This window comes from Gymnodraco acuticeps, unplaced genomic scaffold (genome assembly GCF_902827175.1).
Source record: "Gymnodraco acuticeps unplaced genomic scaffold, fGymAcu1.1, whole genome shotgun sequence".
NCBI lineage: Eukaryota > Metazoa > Chordata > Actinopteri > Perciformes > Bathydraconidae > Gymnodraco > Gymnodraco acuticeps.
This window is the reverse complement of record NW_022989830.1, coordinates 96,104-115,901: the sequence shown is the minus strand read 5'-3', so window position 1 is coordinate 115,901 and position 19,798 is coordinate 96,104. Positions and strand designations below refer to the sequence as shown.

The 19,798-nt window shown below is 40.8% G+C and overlaps 1 protein-coding gene across 1 annotated transcript; it reads left to right on the top strand.

Moving 5' to 3' along the window:
• The first annotated feature begins 4,846 nt into the window (after nucleotides 1-4,846).
• On the top strand, nucleotides 4,847-19,469 carry LOC117558245 (tetraspanin-14-like). Its single transcript, XM_034234294.1, has 9 exons — nucleotides 4,847-4,901; nucleotides 5,900-5,965; nucleotides 6,834-6,959; nucleotides 7,941-8,015; nucleotides 10,462-10,557; nucleotides 12,876-12,973; nucleotides 14,021-14,081; nucleotides 16,003-16,086; nucleotides 19,126-19,469. Exons 1-9 carry the CDS (start codon nucleotides 4,899-4,901, stop codon nucleotides 19,246-19,248), a joined length of 732 nt encoding a protein of 243 aa, XP_034090185.1. The 5' UTR covers nucleotides 4,847-4,898; the 3' UTR covers nucleotides 19,249-19,469.
• The last annotated feature ends 329 nt before the right edge of the window (nucleotides 19,470-19,798 follow it).

Below are 19,798 nucleotides of genomic sequence, written 5' to 3'. Positions count from 1 at the left end.
CCTGGACGGTGACCTGGACGGTGACCTGGACGGTGATGACAGACCAAAGGCCAAAGGAAGGGAGGAAAATGCCTTAAGGATTTCCAAAACATGTGAGAAAATGTCTCAGAACGTTTCAGAAAATATGTTGCCAGTATCCAAAAGAAAAACAAGAAATAAAACATGAAAAGTCAAAAAAATACCTGGAAGAAAAAACCTGAAAAACTTAAGGAAAAGACGTGTATGTCCGACTTTGTAAAGAAAAGTCTGTTTGTTTCTAAATGTGAGTATCTGAAAACTGTCCCGGAGATACTGTGTGAGGAAAGTAAAATGTCTGGAAATCACCTACGATGTGTGGGAGCGCGAGCCAATAGGAGTGCGAGTGTTCCATAGTGATGTCATTATGTTCTGGAACTTTGTGATTTTAACCTCTGCAGACCATTGACATGCACTAACACCTATAGAACACACTAGAGCAGTGGTTCTCAAATGGGGGTACGCGGACCCCTAGGGGTACGTTGGAGTACTGCAGGGGGTACGTGAGATTTATTTTATGTTAATGAAAAAAGAAAACATAATTAATGCATTTAAACAAACTACTGATAGTAGATGAACTGCTTTCTTCAAAGGTTTACAGAAACTCTGCTCTCTTTTCCTCTCCCTCTCCTGACAGCCCGTCAGGCTCGTGCAGCTCGCTGAACCTGTAATGAGTGACCCGACAGTAAAGAATACATATATGTATAACTAGTTTAGCTAGTTCCAGAGTAGATAAACTAGCTAAGTGTGTTAGGTCTAACTCTCAGTGTATTTCACTCAACGGTCCGTCACAGCGACGGAGCTGTGATCATGCAGAGCTGCGTGTTCTCCGTCAGCAGCAGCTGATCTGATCTCTCTCTCTCTCCGGTTAGACTTCACTCGCGTTTATGTCCAAATCTATCAGATCTAGCTAGTTCTAGTTAATGATATGACTGCCTGCTTATCAAAGGACCTAAACAATAAGCGTTGCTTGGCAACGGCGTGTGGCCGCAAAGTATAGCGCAGCATTATGCATATGTTTATATGAGGGGTCAAAATCCCATGCTGATAAAATGCTCATATATTTTTTCTCTTCATTCTCCACGCCCCAACATAAATAAATATACCAATTTTAGGAAAAGTAACGAAGTTTGAGCAGTTTGGGTTTTATATGAATAGAGTTACATATTTCAAAACGTGTAATAGCTGCAGTTAGCCTCCCTGTCAGAATGACACAGATCCTCAGTGAAGCTCGAGCCCATGTTTCTCACTAGGCCTACATTGTAAGTACAACTTATTAAAAAGATCAGTTCAATGCAACTAATGTCGTCTTAGTGTTATTGCATGATGTTAAAATTGGTTTGCCATGAATTTAGTGATGGATTGTAAACAATTGAAATGTAGCATTTAAGTATTTCTCAGTTACAAAGTTGTTGTTTTAATAAATCAGACACTGAAGGTGCAGCGATGTGCTGTACCTCTCTATATAGGCTTTTCTTCCTTAACAAATAGTCTTTGCGCTGATCAGGGGGTACATGGCTGCATTGTGTTTTCAAAGGGGGAACATGAGTGAAAAGAGTTTGAGAATCACTGCTCTAGAGGAAAGGGAACACCTCCAACAAGCAGAGAAGGAACTCTTTAGGCACGTTTATTTATATACACTTTTCAACACAAGGCAATTCAAAGTGCTTTACAAAAAATGAAAGACATTCAGAAAAAGGCATTTAAAATCAGTCATTAAAAAGAAAAGCTAATAAAATAAACATTAAAAGAAAAAGTACATGGATAAAAGTTACAGTGCAGTTTAAGATGTGAATAGTTCAATTATAAAGCAGCGACAAAAAGAAAAGTCTTCAGTGCTGGATTTAAAAGTATTCAGAAATGAAAATGAAACACTCGTTAAAGCGTCAGGTATCAGAGAGTGTGTGTTTATCTCCATCATCACTATGTAAGGGTACACAGCTGAGCAACCAGCTGCACACACACACACACACACACACACACACACACACACACACACACACACACACACACACACACGCACACACGCACACACACACACGCACTCAGACACACACACACGCACGCACACACACACCCACACACGCACACACACACACACACACACACACACACACGCACTCAGACACACACACACGCACGCACACACACGCACACACACACCCACACACACACACACACACCCCCACACACACGCACGCACACCCAACCACCACAACACCACCACACACCCACACACGCACACACCCACACACCCACACACACACCCGCACACACACACACACACCCACACACACACGCACGCACACACACACACACCCACCACACACCCACGCACACACACACCACACACACACCACCCACACACACACGCGCACACACACACACACCCACACACACACACGCACACACACACCCACGCACTCAGACACACACACACACGCACACACACACACACACACCCACGCACTCAGACACACACACACACGCACACACACACCCACGCACTCAGACACACACACACACGCACACACACCCACGCACTCAGACACACACACACACGCACACACACACACACGCCCACACACACACGCACACACACACACACCCCCACAAACACACGCACACACACACACCCACACACACACACACACACACACACGCACTCAGACACACACACGCACACACACACACCCACACACACACACACACACACGCACTCAGACACACACACACCACACGCACACACATCAAACACACACAACCACACGCACTCAGGACACACACGCACACACACTCACACACATACACCCACACACACCAACACGCACACACAACGCCACACAAACACAACACACACAACACACGCACTTCAAGACACAACACACACACACACGCACACACACACACACACACACACACGCACTCAGACACACACACACACACGCACACACATGCGCACACACACACACACACGCACACACATGCGCACACACACATACACACACACACGCACACACACACACACACACACACGCACACACACACACACACACGCACTCACACACACACACGCACACACACACACACACACACACACACGCACACACACACACACCACACACACACACACACGCACTCAGACACACACACACACACACACACGCACTCAGACAGTGAGTCTGTCCCCTTCAGTTATTTTTAGTCTAACGTCAACACGGCGCTGCGTTCAATGACTCACTGAATTCCTCTGTTCGTTTACGTTTGATTATTTTCTTCTCAACGATCTTTACGGGCAAACTGTTTCGCTCTGAGATCTTAAAACAATATTTGGACATGTTATTGTGACGGAACAAAAGGGAGATTTAGTTTTTTATATATTTCTAAGACAATTTACAATATCAAAAATGTGAGTATACATTTTGGTGAGTTTCTTTTGGGGGATTTCTCACTATTTGCGCCAATAGAATAATAATAAATCAAATCTAATAAATATAACAAAGAAAGGATTTCAACTATAGTCTGACCGTTGGTGCAGTTGTTCGCTTTCTTGAGACTTTTTAGAACTTAAAAAGGTACATTTTAAATTAACTTAGAGATTATTATTAGTGATTGGTGTTTTTATTTATTTTTTCTCAATACAACAAATTAGGTACATTTAGCATTTATTTTTTCTATGTTTTATTTATCTTTTTAATTTTGTGATTTGAGACTTTTTACAATAATTATGTTCATATATTTAGTGTTTCCTTTGACGTTCAGGCGATCATTCGTTCTCCGGTTTCTAAAGCCTTTGTTTATTTATTCAAAGCCTCGATGCTGACGTCATTATTTGTTGTTCTTTAATGTCCTTCATACTTTCACTTTCTGTCCTCGTTCCCTTCCATCCTTCTTCCTGTTTATCTCCCTTCCATTCCTATCTCCTTCTCCATCAATCACTCCTCCTTCCTTTCCTTAATTATAGACGATTCTTACCTCAGATAACCTCCTTATCTCCTTGTTTCCTCTCCTCTTGTTTCCCCCCTTGTTTTAACTTCATTAGTTTCCACCCTTGTTTCCTTTCCTCTTCTGCATTCCCTATTTGTGTCATTCTCTTTTAACTTCTCCTCCCTTGTTTCCTACCCACTCGATTCCTCACCTTGTTTCCTCTCCTTCCCCCATTGTGTCCTTCTCTCTTTTAACTTCTCCTCTCTTGTTTCCTACCCACTCAATTCCTCACCTTGATTCCTCTTCTTCCCCCATTGTGTCCTTCTCTCTTTTAACTTCTCCTCCCTTGTTTCCTACCCACTCAATTCCTCACCTTGTTTCCTCTCCTCTCCCCATTTGTGTCCTTCTCTCCTTTTACTTCTCCTCTCTTGTATCCTACCCACTTGATTCCTCACCTTGTTTCCCCTCCTCTCCTTTCACCCTTTGTGTTCTTCTTTCCTTTTCTCATTTCCTAACCTCCTTTCTAACCCCTGCTGTTGTTACCTCTACTTGTTTTATCTCCTTTCCTCCTCCCTTTCCTTCATTCATTTCCTTCTCTCCTCCTCCCTAGTGTCCTCTCCTCCTCTCTCCAGCTGATCTTCCTAACTTGGTCATGTTCTTCGTTCTGCAGCCAAACACTCCTGTGAGCTTTAAACAATATCCATCAACACACACACACACACACACACACACACACACACACACACACACACACACACACACACACACACACACACACACACACACACACACACACACACACACACACACACACACACACACACACACACACACACACACACACACACACACCCACCCCTCTCTCTCTGTGTTTCCTCTCTCCTCTCTCAGTTGGGATCATGGCTCGCTACAGGAGTTACTTACGAGGTCTCTCCATCTGTGTCACTGTGCTGCTGATGGTGAGCTAACCGCTAACCGCTAACTGCTAACGACTGGCCGCTAACTGTATAGTGCATGCATTATTTTAAGCTTTTTACTTCCTATACAATGCATTCATAATTGTGTTTATAGCTATGCAAAATATCTTGTTTTTAATATTATATTCTAATATTTTAAACTTTTTCACAATTGGATTCTAACGTTTACTTAAAAGTCGTGAAAGACGTCGTAAAAATATCTTAAAATCTTTACAACATTACAAGTTAAATATATTTATGTAAATGACTGAGTGTGACTATATATGATTTCATTTTATTTGTTACTTTCTATTGATTCACAATTGTCCAATTTATTTGTAATTATTAAGTAAAAAACGGTATATTTTGATTTAATGTACTTTTACTTCATTTCGTCATCATTGTTGGATTAACAACGACTGCTTCTCTGTAACGCTGTTCTGCCTCTTTTCACCCTCTGTCTGAAACCTGCTCTGATTGGTTAGCTGGCCGGCTCTGTTGTGATTGGTCAACCAGCTTAGAGATGTCCCGCCCCCTTTAGCCTATCATGTACAATGTGTTGGAGCGCTAGTGTTCTGTGTGTTGTCACCGTGATCTGGAAGTAAACAAAGGAGTTTCAGATTCGTATTCTAATGTTTCCGCAGCACATGAGAACTCAGAGGATATTCTCTGCAGCACGGAAACTTTCAGCTGAGGGGAATTATTTCTTTTTTTAGTTCTTTAAAAGTTTTACCCGGAGACGTCAGCGCTGCAGCTCTCGGGGGAAAATCAGTTTCTCAGGAATGTTGCTGCAGTTAAACTCCTCCTCCTGACTCTCTGTGAAACACACACACACACACACACACACACACACACACACACACACACACACACACACACACACACACACACACACACCCACACACACACACACACACACACACACACACACACACACACACGCACACACACACACACACACACACACACAACGACACACGTCTAATTGAACGTCTCCTCAGGCGTCCGGCCTGGTGATGATCGGCGTCGGCTTTTCCTCCATCGACGGAAACATACCGGTCGCCAAGGTAACAGTGTGTGTGTGTGTGTGTGTGTGTGTGTGTGTGTGTGTGTGTGTGTGTGTGTGTGTGTGTGTGTGTGATTAACCAAAACACAACAAATAAAACCGTTTTACAGCCGGCCTGGTCTGTCTGAGCTCCAGAGGTAATTATCGTTATAGGGAAGGGATTAAAGAAATAACTAATACGTTACATAATTAGGATATTTAATACATTGGCATTTGTATGTCTGTAAATAATTTAAACTCGTGGAAAAAGGCAGTCAACGTTATTAAATCATCACGTACAATTCATTATATATGGTGTTCATTATTTATGTATTTAATAAATGCTTTTAGACAAAAGTATGAATTTCATTTGATTTATTGTTTGTTTTATTTAATGATTTATTGTTTGTTTTATTTAATGATTTATTGCATTTTTTATGTTTAAAAATAAATCTGTTCAATTATTTCTATTTCATCGATGTGTATTTAATTATTTATTAAAAAAGAAAGAAAGCTGAATAAAAGGTGAATAATTTAGAGCTTTATTCATAATTATTTTAATACTATTTTTAACTATAATCTAAATGTAATGTGATTAATTTTATATATTATTTAAATTATTTAAATAAAGAATTTAATCAGAATTTAATTTGATTTATTTAGAGCTACATGTTTGTTTAATTGATTATGTATTAAACTATTTAATTTAAAGTGATTAAGTGAGAGCTTTAAAAGTTGCTATCATTAATTGTATCTATTATTAAGTGAACACTAAGGTGGATTAGTTTTGATGAATTTAGAGATTTAATTGTATTTATGTATTTTAGTATTTAGTAACTTTTGACTCTTGAAAGATAATTAAGTCAGATTTATTGAGCTTTATTCCCCAGCTGTTCGAGCAGCTCTCCAGCAGCGATGGTCTGAAGCTGCTTCAGGGATTTGGACCAATCACAGTCATCCTGTCTGTGTTAGGAGTGTGTGCTGCTGCTCTGGACCTGAAGACACTGCTGCTGGTGGTGAGACACACACACACGCAGAGAACACACACACACCAGGGGCGGTTCTAGGGGGGGGGGCAGTGCCCCCTAACACTGACCTCTGACCCCCCTGTGGCCCCCCTAACAATGACAAGTTTTTTTTTTAGTTTTTTTTTTATAAATGTATATTTTCTGGTACTCAGGATTGTGTTGCTGTAATGTGAGATTGTGAGATTGTGCAGACACCCTTATGTAGAGTAGAGATGTAACTGTTCATTGCCTTTATTTTTATATAAATATGGTGTTAGTGCAAACATTGCACTATAACTTAAGCTGAAGCTAACAGTAATAACTATAAGATCTATCTGAAATAAATAAGTGTACTGAAACAAATACCAATAACTGGATTGCATTGTTTTCTTATGCGCAATTACTTCATACTGTCTAGTTCTCTTTTTCGTCCTGCATTTATTGTGCTCCCCTCAGAAAATAACTGGCCCCCCAGTCAAATTGTCACGCAGAGACACCAACACACACGCAGACAGACAGACAGACACACACTCACACACAGAGACACACACACACAAACGCACACACACAAAAACACATACACACAGACAGACCGACAGACAGAGACACACACACACACACACACACACACACACAGAGACCCACTCTCTCACACACACAGATACACAGACACACACACACACTCACTCTCTCTCTCCCTCACACACACACACCCCCCCCCCACACACATACACCATGTATACATCACTTCAGGGGACATTACATTGACTTACATTCATTTCCTGGAGACTTATCCTAACCATAACCAGAACCAACACATGCCTAACCCTAACCAAGTCTTCACCCTAAATGAATGATTCCCCTTATGGGGACCTCCATTATGTCCCCATAAGGGAGGCGAGTCCCCACACGTGACTGTAATGCTAGACCACACATACCACCCCCCCCCCCCCACACACACACACCCTCCTCACTTGTGTTTCTCTCCAGTTCTCCGCTCTGATCTTCGTGGAGTTTGTGGCTCTGATGGTCGTCGCCTCTCCGCTGGTCCAGGTTCAGGCTCAGGTGTGTAATAAATAAATAATAAATAATCTCTGATCTGCTGCTGCCCCCTGCAGGCCGCTGTGGTCACTGCAGCACAGAGAAGATTTTAATAATAATATTGCCTTAAAAAATATCACATTGCGCTATTTTATTTTGTACAGTTTCTTTATTTATTTAATTAATTAATTAATTAAATTAGTTTTATTTATTTATTTTAAATACAATTGAATTATTTTATTGTTATTTTAAATATCTATGAAAATATTTATCAAACGTTATGAATAATCAATAAACTATAAGCTGAGCTTTAATTATTTATTTATATTTTTTAAGAACAAAAAACGAATTGAATGTCTTCAATGTTGGGCTATAATTTCATTAATTTATTTTATTATTTATATCATATGTTTAAAGAAATAAAAATAAAAAATAAATATATATACAGTATATAATTAAGAACGTAAATTATTTATTTATTTTAATTAATATATTTGATCATTTCTTAAACACTTTGATTTATTTACAACTGTAATTATTTCAATTTTATTCAATTATTTTATTATTTATTAGACTCTGAAGAAAAATAAATCCGTTTTTAAAGTACTTTATTAAGAGCCTTAAAGGTCCCATGGCCATTTCTGCTGATCATAACTCCATAGTTGAGGTCTACTAGAATATATTTACATTGTTCAATGTTCCAAACTCACATTGGTTTCTCACAGCATCTCTGTATAGTCTGTGTATTCACTCTCTGTCCTACACCGCTTGTTGGAGCTCCTGCCCCCCCCCTCCCTGTGAGCCCACTGTGCTCTGATTGGTCAGCTCGCCCACTCTGCTCTGATGAGTCCACCACCGTTACAGCTGAACATCAGTGATTATGTGTTACAATGGCGTTTGTTAGCAACCAGGAAATGACACCAGTAATGACAGACAGATGAGAATGCTGCGTGAGGTCTGGGTGCCGTGTGGGCGGGACGTTGCGGGGCTCGCTGCTGCGGACAGTGTGAGCTGGGTTACTGGTGTCGTTTCCTGGTTGCTGCGTGGGTCTGCGAGACACACCGAACCTCAGCCTGAACTCAGCCTGAGCACACACACGTGGGTGTGTGGCGAACTGTGAGTGGAGATCCACGGAGCGGCGGCTGAGAAACGATAAGGTGTGTAAGAGTGTGTGTGAGGAGTAGTGCTGGGGGGAAACGATTATTTTGAAAACGATTAATCGGGCGATTATTTGATCGATTAGTCGACTAATCTAACGATTATTTTTCTGTTGTTCAATTCATAAAAAACGTAATGTAAACAAAAAATGTGTTCACGATACTGTGTCTCAGGGGATCTTAATATTTAAGAACCTATTAATGTGTTATACCAGATTAACGGAAATAATCTCAGCTAACTGACGATACAAACCATGTTTACCAAAACAAAACACAAGTCTCATAAGAAGCATCTAAATGACCCCTGAGCGAAAAATGCTAACGGACATTGGCACAGAACTCAAGATAAAAGTACCCTTATTACTTATCGTAGCTGCACATACAATATATCCGATTAAAGCTGAGACTCCACAGATTATGTAGGTATATAGTTTCATCACTGAGTGATCCGGACTTGCGACAGGGGAAGCAAATACAGTCATCACAACACGTACCTTCACAGAGCTTCTAGGGAGATCGTCTCACCACCGTAATCTGATCAAAAGACGTGTTCAATGGCATTAAAATGAGAAAAAACGCGGCTGAATCGGTTAATCCATAGGTTTTTAACGTCTATGTATAAAAAAATGATTGAATTTATAATCCATAATTCCATTTTATGTAAAAATCGGAGAGCAAATGCTAGCTGCTAATGGTAGCCACCACAGCTAGCTGCTGCTTCCGGTCTAGGCTATGCAGCAGTCTCAGTGAGATATAAATATATAAATATCTTTGCGTTTTGGACTAACTTTAAAATATTCCCATGCTTTTGAAGACCTAGGGCGAGATGTTTTCATTTGGGGGCTTCGTGCGCAATCCTGTGAGGAGGAGTTGGTAGCCGTTTCAGTCTCCATTGTGTTTGAAGTGCGATTGCGAACTGCTTGTTGCTTTGGGTGACCCACGTGTGTGTAGCGACGCGTCGACGCGGAAATATGTCGTCGACGATATTTTGAAGTCGACGCGTCGCTACAGCACTAGTGAGGAGCCCCACGGATTGGTCCATTTGGACCTGGGTATCGTTACGTCACTATATCCAGGAAGACAGAAATGGAAAAAGAGAAATGTCCAACGAGGCGTTCTGGGGCAGCACAGACAGGTCTTCTCTGTGTTAGAGTTCTACTCGTTACAGGGTGCACTCTGAGGGTTTGTGACTGCAGACCGTTCACATGCAGAAGAACCTTCATAACACAAGGGGACGGGTGAGAACCAGAGAAGCATGACATGGGAGCTTTAATGTTACGTTTTTTCCTACTGTTTTCTTCTGTTTTCTGCAGATGGACGGCGCTGTTGACGAGGTGTTCCTGAACGTCACGCCGCTGTACAGAACAGAGAGTTACATTCAGGGGGAACTGAGCAAACTGCAGTTCTCTGTAAGAAACGCACAGAGAGAAACAGGGAATAAAACGATATATAAACAGTTAACTTGAGTAAAAGTAGAGGTACCAGAGTGTATAAGGCAGGGGTGTTCAAACTACGGCCCGGGGGCTAAATGCGGCCCGCAAACCATTTTGAATCGACCCTCATCAAATTGAAAAAGTATAATGACTTAAGTATAATAAACTTCTGCTTGTCTTACTTCTTAAATATATGTGTTTAAATATATTACACAGTATTCATGTGTTAATAAGACCACTTTTCAAATCAATTCAGTCGATTAAATAATAATAATAGATGTATTTTGTAAGCGCGTTTACAGGTGCTCAAAGTGAAAAGAAAAGAACAACAAATAGATATAGTTAAAGTCAAATTAAAACCAAACAATAAAACAACAATCACACATTAAAAGCCAGGTTGAAGAGGTGAGTTTTTTGAAGGTGTTGAGGTTATTCATTAAAGTTGAAAACATGTTCTAACAAATCTAAGTTGATAAGAAAAAAGCCCAATAACACATTTATATAACAACCTTGAAATAGACCCTTCATATTTCCTCATGATAATCAGTCTGAAGCTTCTGTTTTGAGGAATGAGCTGCTAACAGAATAAATCAAACCCTCTGGAGAGCTGTGAGCTGTTTTAAAGTATCAAGAGTAATGTACCTACATGCGCTAGATTTGTCCAACTTATAATTTAACTTATGAGGCAACAGAGCGGTGCAGTGACGGGTCCTAAAACCCGGAAGTGAGTTAGCATTTTACCACTTCCTGTTCCCTCGTCTCAGAGCCAATGGGATTCCTCCATAGGGTTTAGGAAACTATCTGGAATAAGGTCTGTGGTTGAGACACATTGAAGAGACGAATCACGTTTTGTTCTACGACATTAAATCCATCAGCAGTGACCCCACTGGTGATTTCTGAAGAGTTGTCTGAAAAACGATGGTTGTTACCAAGTGGCTGAATAGGACTACAGAAGTTGTGGAGGCCGTTGTACGTCATTACGCCGAACACGTAAACACTCCGCTAATGGCGCGTTTCCACTGCAGCGGGTAGCTCGCTTTAAGCGTGCCGAGCCGTGCGGGGCCCGTTTTTGGTTGCGTTTCCACTTGGCCTAGTACCGGCTAGCGGGTCCTAATTCACCTTTTTTCTGGCCCGACTAAATCGTGGTTCTAGGGCCAGGAACAACCAGGCTGAGTCAGTCTGAGTATGCTAAACTAGAGAGAGAATCGCTGGCAAGGGGGCTACAACTACAACAAGATGAACATATTTGACCGTGATTTAATTGTAATACACGTTTAAAAAATGATGCCGAAGTAACAACACACTGATACCGGTTAGTAAAAACCATGAATTAATGCTTTGACAAGTCTGCAGACAGACGGCAGGCGAAAAACCTTTAAAATGCGTGTTTTCTGAATGGAGATTGGCTAAGCTAACGCAGTATATGCTCCGACCGTCCACACTCACATCAACGGCCTACAGACATAAATAAACCAGCGACTGTATTCGCCATGACACAGGCAGTCTGTGGTTTGTACTTGTTTAACTTTAGTCTAGTTTCGGAACAGATATGAGGAGCTGTGAGCTCTGAGTGCTAAGAGCTAACGGCTGTGTTGTTTTTCTGGGGCTCTCATTGAAGATGACGTCACGGCTCCGCCTACACTGCGTTACTATAGTAACTGCCCCAGTTCCTAAACTGTAATGGAAGCGCAGCATTAAAGTGAGCCGGGCCTAATGAGGCCTAACCAAACCGAGCGAGGCCTGCAGTGGGAAACGCGCCTCTAAGTTAGTTTCTGTTCTGCTTGAAAGCAAGTCCCTGCCTCCTGCAAACTGTTCAAACAAACGCTTCAACTCGTTCCATTTTGAATCTGCATGTTTGAATATGGATCTTAAGTTGGCGTGACGTTGAAGTCGTGCTGCTGGACTCGGCTGTAGTTCCTTTGTAGCATCACGTTAGCATTTAGCTTCTGGCTGTTAGATTTATGATTAGAACATTATAAAAGTAGGGTAGACATGTGGAGATTATCCGGCTGAACAAAACGTGGTTCATTTTCCACAGACCTTATTTCGAGCTATTTTCCAAAAACCTATGAAGAAATCCCGTTGCGTTTTTGTCGAGGGAACCCATGCGCATCTTACCTCCGGGTACGTCATCCCGGCACCACTCTATAAACCTGACCTCTAGTGAGCGGCCCAGGCCTTCGTAGGAAGTTTGGACACCTCTGATATAAATACTCTGTTACAAGTCTAAAGTCCTGCAACAGTGTAGTCTTCAGAATAAAAGCACCAAAACTAATTCTGAGTGTTTTTCTCAGGACTCTTGTTGTGGTTTGAGGAGTTTTGAGGACTGGGACAATCAACTTCCTGTTTCCTGCTTCTGCACACCGCCCGCCGCCGACCAGCTGCTAGACAAGTCTGTTGGCATTTATCAAACTATGTGTAGAGTTAGAAAAAGATTTGGGACACATTTATAATTATTAAAAAAAAGCGTTTTCTGAAGGAATTTAAGTATTAAATGTATTGATCCCAAATTGGGAAATATCTCAAAATATAAATAAAACTGATTAAAAAGTAAAACATTTATGGATTTAATTAAAGAGTCCTCTCCTGTTGATGTTCAGGTGTATATCAGTATGTAGTGACTCTACTTTAAAGAGTCCTCTCCTGCTGATGTTCAGGTGTATATCAGTATGTAGTGTCTCTACTTTAAAGAGTGCTCTCCTGCTGATGTTCAGGTGTATATCAGTATGTAGTGTCTCTACTTTAAAGAGTCCTCTCCTGCTGATGTTCAGGTGTATATCAGTATGTAGTGTCTCTACTTTAAAGAGTCCTCTCCTGCTGATGTTCAGGTGTATATCAGTATGTAGTGACTCTACTTTAAAGAGTCCTCTCCTGCTGATGTTCAGGTGTATATCAGTATGTAGTGTCTCTACTTTAAAGAGTCCTCTCCTGCTGGTGTTCAGGTGTATATCAGTATGTAGTGTCTCTACTTTAAAGAGTCCTCTCCTGCTGATGTTCAGGTGTATATCAGTATGTAGTGTCTCTACTTTAAAGAGTGCTCTCCTGCTGATGTTCAGGTGTATATCAGTATGTAGTGTCTCTACTTTAAAGAGTCCTCTCCTGCTGATGTTCAGGTGTATATCAGTATGTAGTGTCTCTACTTTAAAGAGTCCTCTCCTGCTGATGTTCAGGTGTATCAGTATGTAGTGTCTCTACTTTAAAGAGTCCTCTCCTGCTGATGTTCAGGTGTATATCAGTATGTAGTGTCTCTACTTTAAAGAGTCCTCTCCTGCTGATGTTCAGGTGTATGTCAGTATGTATCTTTGAGAACATCAGAACATCAGAAGTTTTTGGACAAACATAACTTTCTTTACGCTCCTGTGCCAGAGGAATTAAATACTGCAGAAACTTGACTATTTTGTTGTGTTTTGTGACTGTTATATCTTCTCTTTTCCCCAAGCTCCTGTGTGATGGTGGAGAGCGACCTCCGAACTCCACCTCCACTCTGGGTTCACTCCGAGGTATCTATCTATCCATCTATCCATCTATCTATCTATCTATCTATCTATCTATCTATTAGGGGTGTAACGGTACACGTACCCGTACCGAAATTATTCGGTACGGGCCCTTCGGTTCGGTACAGGTGTGTACCGAACGAATATATCGTTAAACGTAAACAATTGAGAACGTGAACAACTTTTTGGAAGTAATCTCAGGTGCTGCGTCGCAGCATTCAGAGTAATTTGCTCACATTGGGTTCAACGCGTCATAGAGCGAGCAAGTCATTTCATTGGACGAGAGGCATACTATGAGAGCTGGTCAGAGGGATGCGTTCAAATGTAGTCAGTAATTTGAGGAACTGTCGAAAATTAATGGCGAACGCAGTTAAAGTTGAGCTCGAAAATCCTCCAGCATCATTGAAGTCTCCGGTTTGGGAACATTTTGGTTTCGCAGTTACGTACAAGGATGACGGACAAAGACAGGTGGACCGAACCAAAGCTGTTTGTCGGCATTGTTCAACTAAAATTGGTTACGCGGCTGGCAATACATCAAACTTGCACACTCTTGAAAAGGCATCACCCGAACGTGAATATCACCGGTACCAAAAGAAAAAAGACTGAAGTGCAAACCCAACTCCCACTAGCATTTAAGCCTCCACCACTCGCAGAGAGTTCAGACCGAGCCAAAGCTATTACAAACACCAAATATCCTTATGTTTCCATGTTAGCAAAGCGCTACCTGGCTGTATCTGCTACCTCTGTCCCTAGAGAGGGTGTTCTCCACAGCAGGAGACATTGTTAGTGCCAGCAGATCTGCCCTTTCGGCAAGCAATGTGGACAAGTTCATCTTTCTTTAAAAAAACATGAAAATACAATGACAAGCAAGTCCTAATGTCAAACTGGCTGCTTAGGTGCTAGTACAGTAGGCTACAGTTCAAATACAGATTATTTCAGTTCATCGAAATGCTGCACCTTAATGTTCATTTTATTATATTTTGTATTTATTTGAGTGAATATTCACAGTTTAATAATAATTAAAAACCCAAAACTAATAGTTTATGTTTTGTGAGTACTAGTACAGTAAAGTTCAAATACAGATTATTTCAGTTCATCGAAATGCTGCACCTGTTTTGTGAAAAAAAATTCTGCTGTACCGAAAACGTACCGAACCTAACCGTGACCAAAAAACCAAGGTACGTACCGAACCGAAATGTTTGTGAACCGTTACACCCCTACTATCTATCTATCTATCTATCTATCTATCTATCTATCTATCTATCTATCTATATATCTATCTATCTATCCATCTATCTATCTATCCATCCATCTATCTATCTATCTATCTATCCATCCATCTATCTATCTATCTATCTATCCATCTATCTATCTATCTATCTAGTCAAAGTACAGTAACGCCTCGATATTAAAGGCGTACAGTAGTCAATATATAGTGTTTTGTTAGCAGAAAAACTCACTTGTTTTCTCTGATAATGCTGAATTCTGTGTTGAAATAGGCAGGACAGCTAGTTAACGTTAGCTGTTAGCTTTCCTGTAAAGTGAGACTCTATAGAGTTGCATGATGTTAAAATTAGGCTTTATAATTACAAAAAATACAATTCGGACCAAGGTAAATTGTAATGTTATCATGAGAGGAGAAGTAACCAATAGTTAGTAACCAATCATAAAGGAGTGTTTGTTGAAAAAAATGTATTCACTGTTTGTTTTCTTACTAAAATGGTATCGAAAACTGTTTAATTTCCCTGCATTTCTGCTATATGTCCTCCTATTTTCTCTTAGTTTCGTCCATAAAAACACAAACATGCGACCTGTATGGACGCTTCCCATTTGACTCACATAACTGCCTTTACTTTGGATAGTTAGCAGAGAAAAATACATGTTTCTAATGATTGTTTTTCATTAAACGTCGCCCTTTGACCCTCAGCCCTGCGGTCCGATCCTGAAGAGTTACCTGAGCTTTCCCATCAAACTGAGGATAGGAATCATTTCAGCCGTCGCCACCCTCACGGTACAATATTTCAAGTACATTTTGAGAGTTTCTATCTTCATCCCAAATGTCGGAACAGAGCTACTTCACCCTCAGAGGATAGAGAAGTTCTGCATCCAACTGTTGCAGAACATTAAGCCCGAGAGACCCCGGTAACGAGGGCCTCTTGCAACATCTAGCAGGAAACAGTGTCTGAGGGCATGTTCATTTAATAAACTATGAATGTTTTATATCCATGTAACGGAATAAACTTATCTAACTGATCATTTTAATTTGTTTTTCAAACAAAACCACACAATGCTAACACTGAGCCTCTGAATTAGCAATGAACGAAATATGCTAACAGATGACTGCACCGAAATTCACTCACGAAACCTTATTATTTATCTTTGCTGCACATCTCAACCCATCGTGAGGAGACACAGAATCGATGGGTACCCTCATTATCACTCAATTATACGAATTCTCGGAGATAATAACAAGAACATACATCAAAACATGTGGCGCTCGTTAGCTAAAAACGCTAACATGGCACACCTGTGTCGTAGTCTGGTCAAAACTGGTCTTCAATGGCATTAAAACGATAAAAAAGCTGCTGAAGTTAATCCATAGGTTAATCCAATGTGTCTGTGTCACTTTGAATTATTTCTGATAATCCATGAGCAATAAATCTGCTTTTCGGTTTTGAGATGTCAGACCTAGAGACAGCTTCACTCTGGAGCAAAACTTGTTCACGAAGCCCCCACCTTTTCGTTTTACCATGTGTGTGAGTGGGGAGATTCCCCTCGATTCTATTGGCTCTAACCCCCAAAACACACCAGGAGCGTCTGCGCCGCGTTACGTTGCGGCTGCGCCACGCTGCGACCTCCTCCTGCGTCAACACACACCAGACGCGTTTCAAAACGTTGCGGAAGCGGAGCGTCGTGTATGCAGCCTCGCAGTTGTTGTTGATTTTTGGAATATTTCCTGGACATTTGTACTTCTACAAGTAAGTAGGCTATACGTAGTTAAATGGTTTATGTTTGTGTCTGTTTAAATCGTGTTTATTGTTGTTATTTCCTATTTTGTTGTGTTGTAGACTACAGACACAGTTAATAATAATTGTAATATTCCAGTTATAAACGACATGAATCAAAGATGTGTTGCTGTATTTTAGTGGTAAAAAAATATGCATTCATCATCATAATTATTCTATATATATATATCATTTACAGTGCCTGTAAACCGGAGGAGAACGCTGGCATGTATTCTCCTACTTGAAAGACTACGGGGGGATGGGGGGAGGAGTTTACCTTACGGCTGCGCCGCGGCAAAAATAGGATTCATCCTAATTTTAGAGAAGCGCTGCGCCGAGCCGCTTCTGGGACGCGTCTGAGCCGTAACACGGCGCGTGTGGTGTAATAGCACCCATTGACTAGAGTGGCCGCGATCCTTACGACCGCCGCGGCGCGGCCGTAACGCGACGCAGACGCTCCTGGTGTGTTTTGGGGGTAACGGTCTGAAAGAGATGTCACATGTGAAAATCGAAGAAGGGGGGCCAGAGATATGGAAAATCCAAATGGCCCCAGAAGAGTTTTTTTGTGTGCTAAATCTGTCTAAAAAGGTCAAATATCACTTGTTTTGCATCAATCTTGATACAGGGTACTTATCTATATGTTGTACTTTGGATTCCGAAAGCTTTTAGTCTACTAACCCATCATCCAAGGTTAGTTTTCACTATAAGTACAAAATAATTTTTGGACGGACACTATCATTTACAGTTTTTTACTATGTTCAATCTGAATTTTCTTTAAAATAAAAAACATCTATATTGATTCTGACTCTTCTACATCCAACTCACAGGTTTATCATTACTTTGAGAAAAAATATTATTAATGTAACCCTTTTAGAAGGGAAGATATGGTCATTTGTTCTGGGAATGTCATTTTCGAGCCTGAGACCTAAAAAACAGGCTCGGGGCCTAACAGGTTAAATTCTCTTAAGCATTATCTAAAAATCCCCACCATAAAACCATAAAACCATAAAACCCCCAGTCCTTAACCATTTGCAAATTCACCTTTTACTTCCTCTTGCCCTTCTGAAATGTAAACCATTAACATCTGCCTCTGTTAAACACATACAAGACTACAAATACAATTTAACAGAGTAAAAGGCAATCAGAGTATAAGGTCGCATTCACACCAGCCTTGTATAGTTCGGTTGAATCGAACCCTGGTGCGTTTAGCCGCTTGGTGCGGTTCGTTTGGGTCGGTGTGAACGCAGTCCGAGACCTCTGAAGTGAACTAAACAACCGGACTCTGGTCCGCCTAAAAGAGGTCTCGAGTCGGACCGCTTGCTTGTGAACTCTGGAGCGGTTCATCTCTGGTGTGAACGCAGTCCGCACCAAAACATAGTATTTACGAGTCACAAGAACGCGGATATCTTCAAAATCTTTAGCGAAAGAGTCTTTCAAGACATCCGCGGTTGTTTAGTGAAAGAGTGAAGCAGAATGAAGAGTTGAACAGTGTTGTGTAAAGTAAAAAGGCTCCGTCAGCTACATAAAAGTAAGAACACTGTCGTCGGTGAAACGCCCTCCTGACTGCAGAACGTCTCTCATGTGTTATAATGTTTTTTAACGGACGTTGTCTGATGATATAATCATATGTGCGGGCCGCTAGAGTCTGTTGATCTCCAGATTAACAGCAGCATGAGAATAACCTGCTGAAAGTGCCGATGCTCCGTGGCGGAGGCTCCGGTAGAAATTACCGGGATTTGCGTTTTTACCCCCTTAATGTCTGACCAATGGTTGAACAGCATTTCTGAGCACATGACTTGTGTTTAAAGTGTATAGTCCGTTTGAGTTTTGCCGTGTGAACGCAAACCGAACCTTCTGAAAAATGAAACACACTGTCGTCTGGTGCGCACCAGAGAAGCGGACTATTAGGTGTGAATGCGACCTAAGACTATATGTTTTAAATGATTATATGATCATTTGACACGACAGGCAAGAGTTTCCTCCAGAAAATAAGATAAATGTAAGAATGTTTTTTAAATAAAGCATGATTTTTGTTCTGTTTCCAGATGGCGGCCATTGCTCTGTGTCTGACGTTGGGTCTGGAGCAATATTGGAAGAAGCCTCCGGTGGAAACTACAGTCGACGACTTCAACCGAGTGAAATACCAACCAAAACCCTCCCTGACCTGACCTTTAACCCCTCCGTAAATCTACACCAGGCACTCTTTCTAGATCAGAATTTCTTTTAAAACCCACCATATTTATATTTGACATGATGCACATTTTAAGTAGAGAATATTCAGATTTTTGTGTGACTATTTGTGAGAAATGATCCCAGATGATAGGGCTGCTGTGAGACTTTAAATAAAGAAGGAGCGGCAGCGTGTTATAAATAAAGTTTATTTTATAAATTCGTTTGTGTGTAGTTTCTTCCTGCAGCCACAAGATGGCGCAATATATTTAAATAACCCTAAAGCAGGTTTGTGTCAAATGAGGATAAATCTCTTAGTTTCCTCATATTTTACATAATAAGAGTTTTGATGACTAAACAGTCATTCTCCAGCAAATACTTTATTTATTTAATTACCATCACTTTTAAATGATAAAACGATGTTATTTAAACCAAGATAACACAGAATGTCACATTATGAAAATAAATTATACAAAACTCAAAATCAAACATGTTATAAACAGTGGTATTGTACTATTGTGACATATTTGTACTTTTATGGAGTATTTC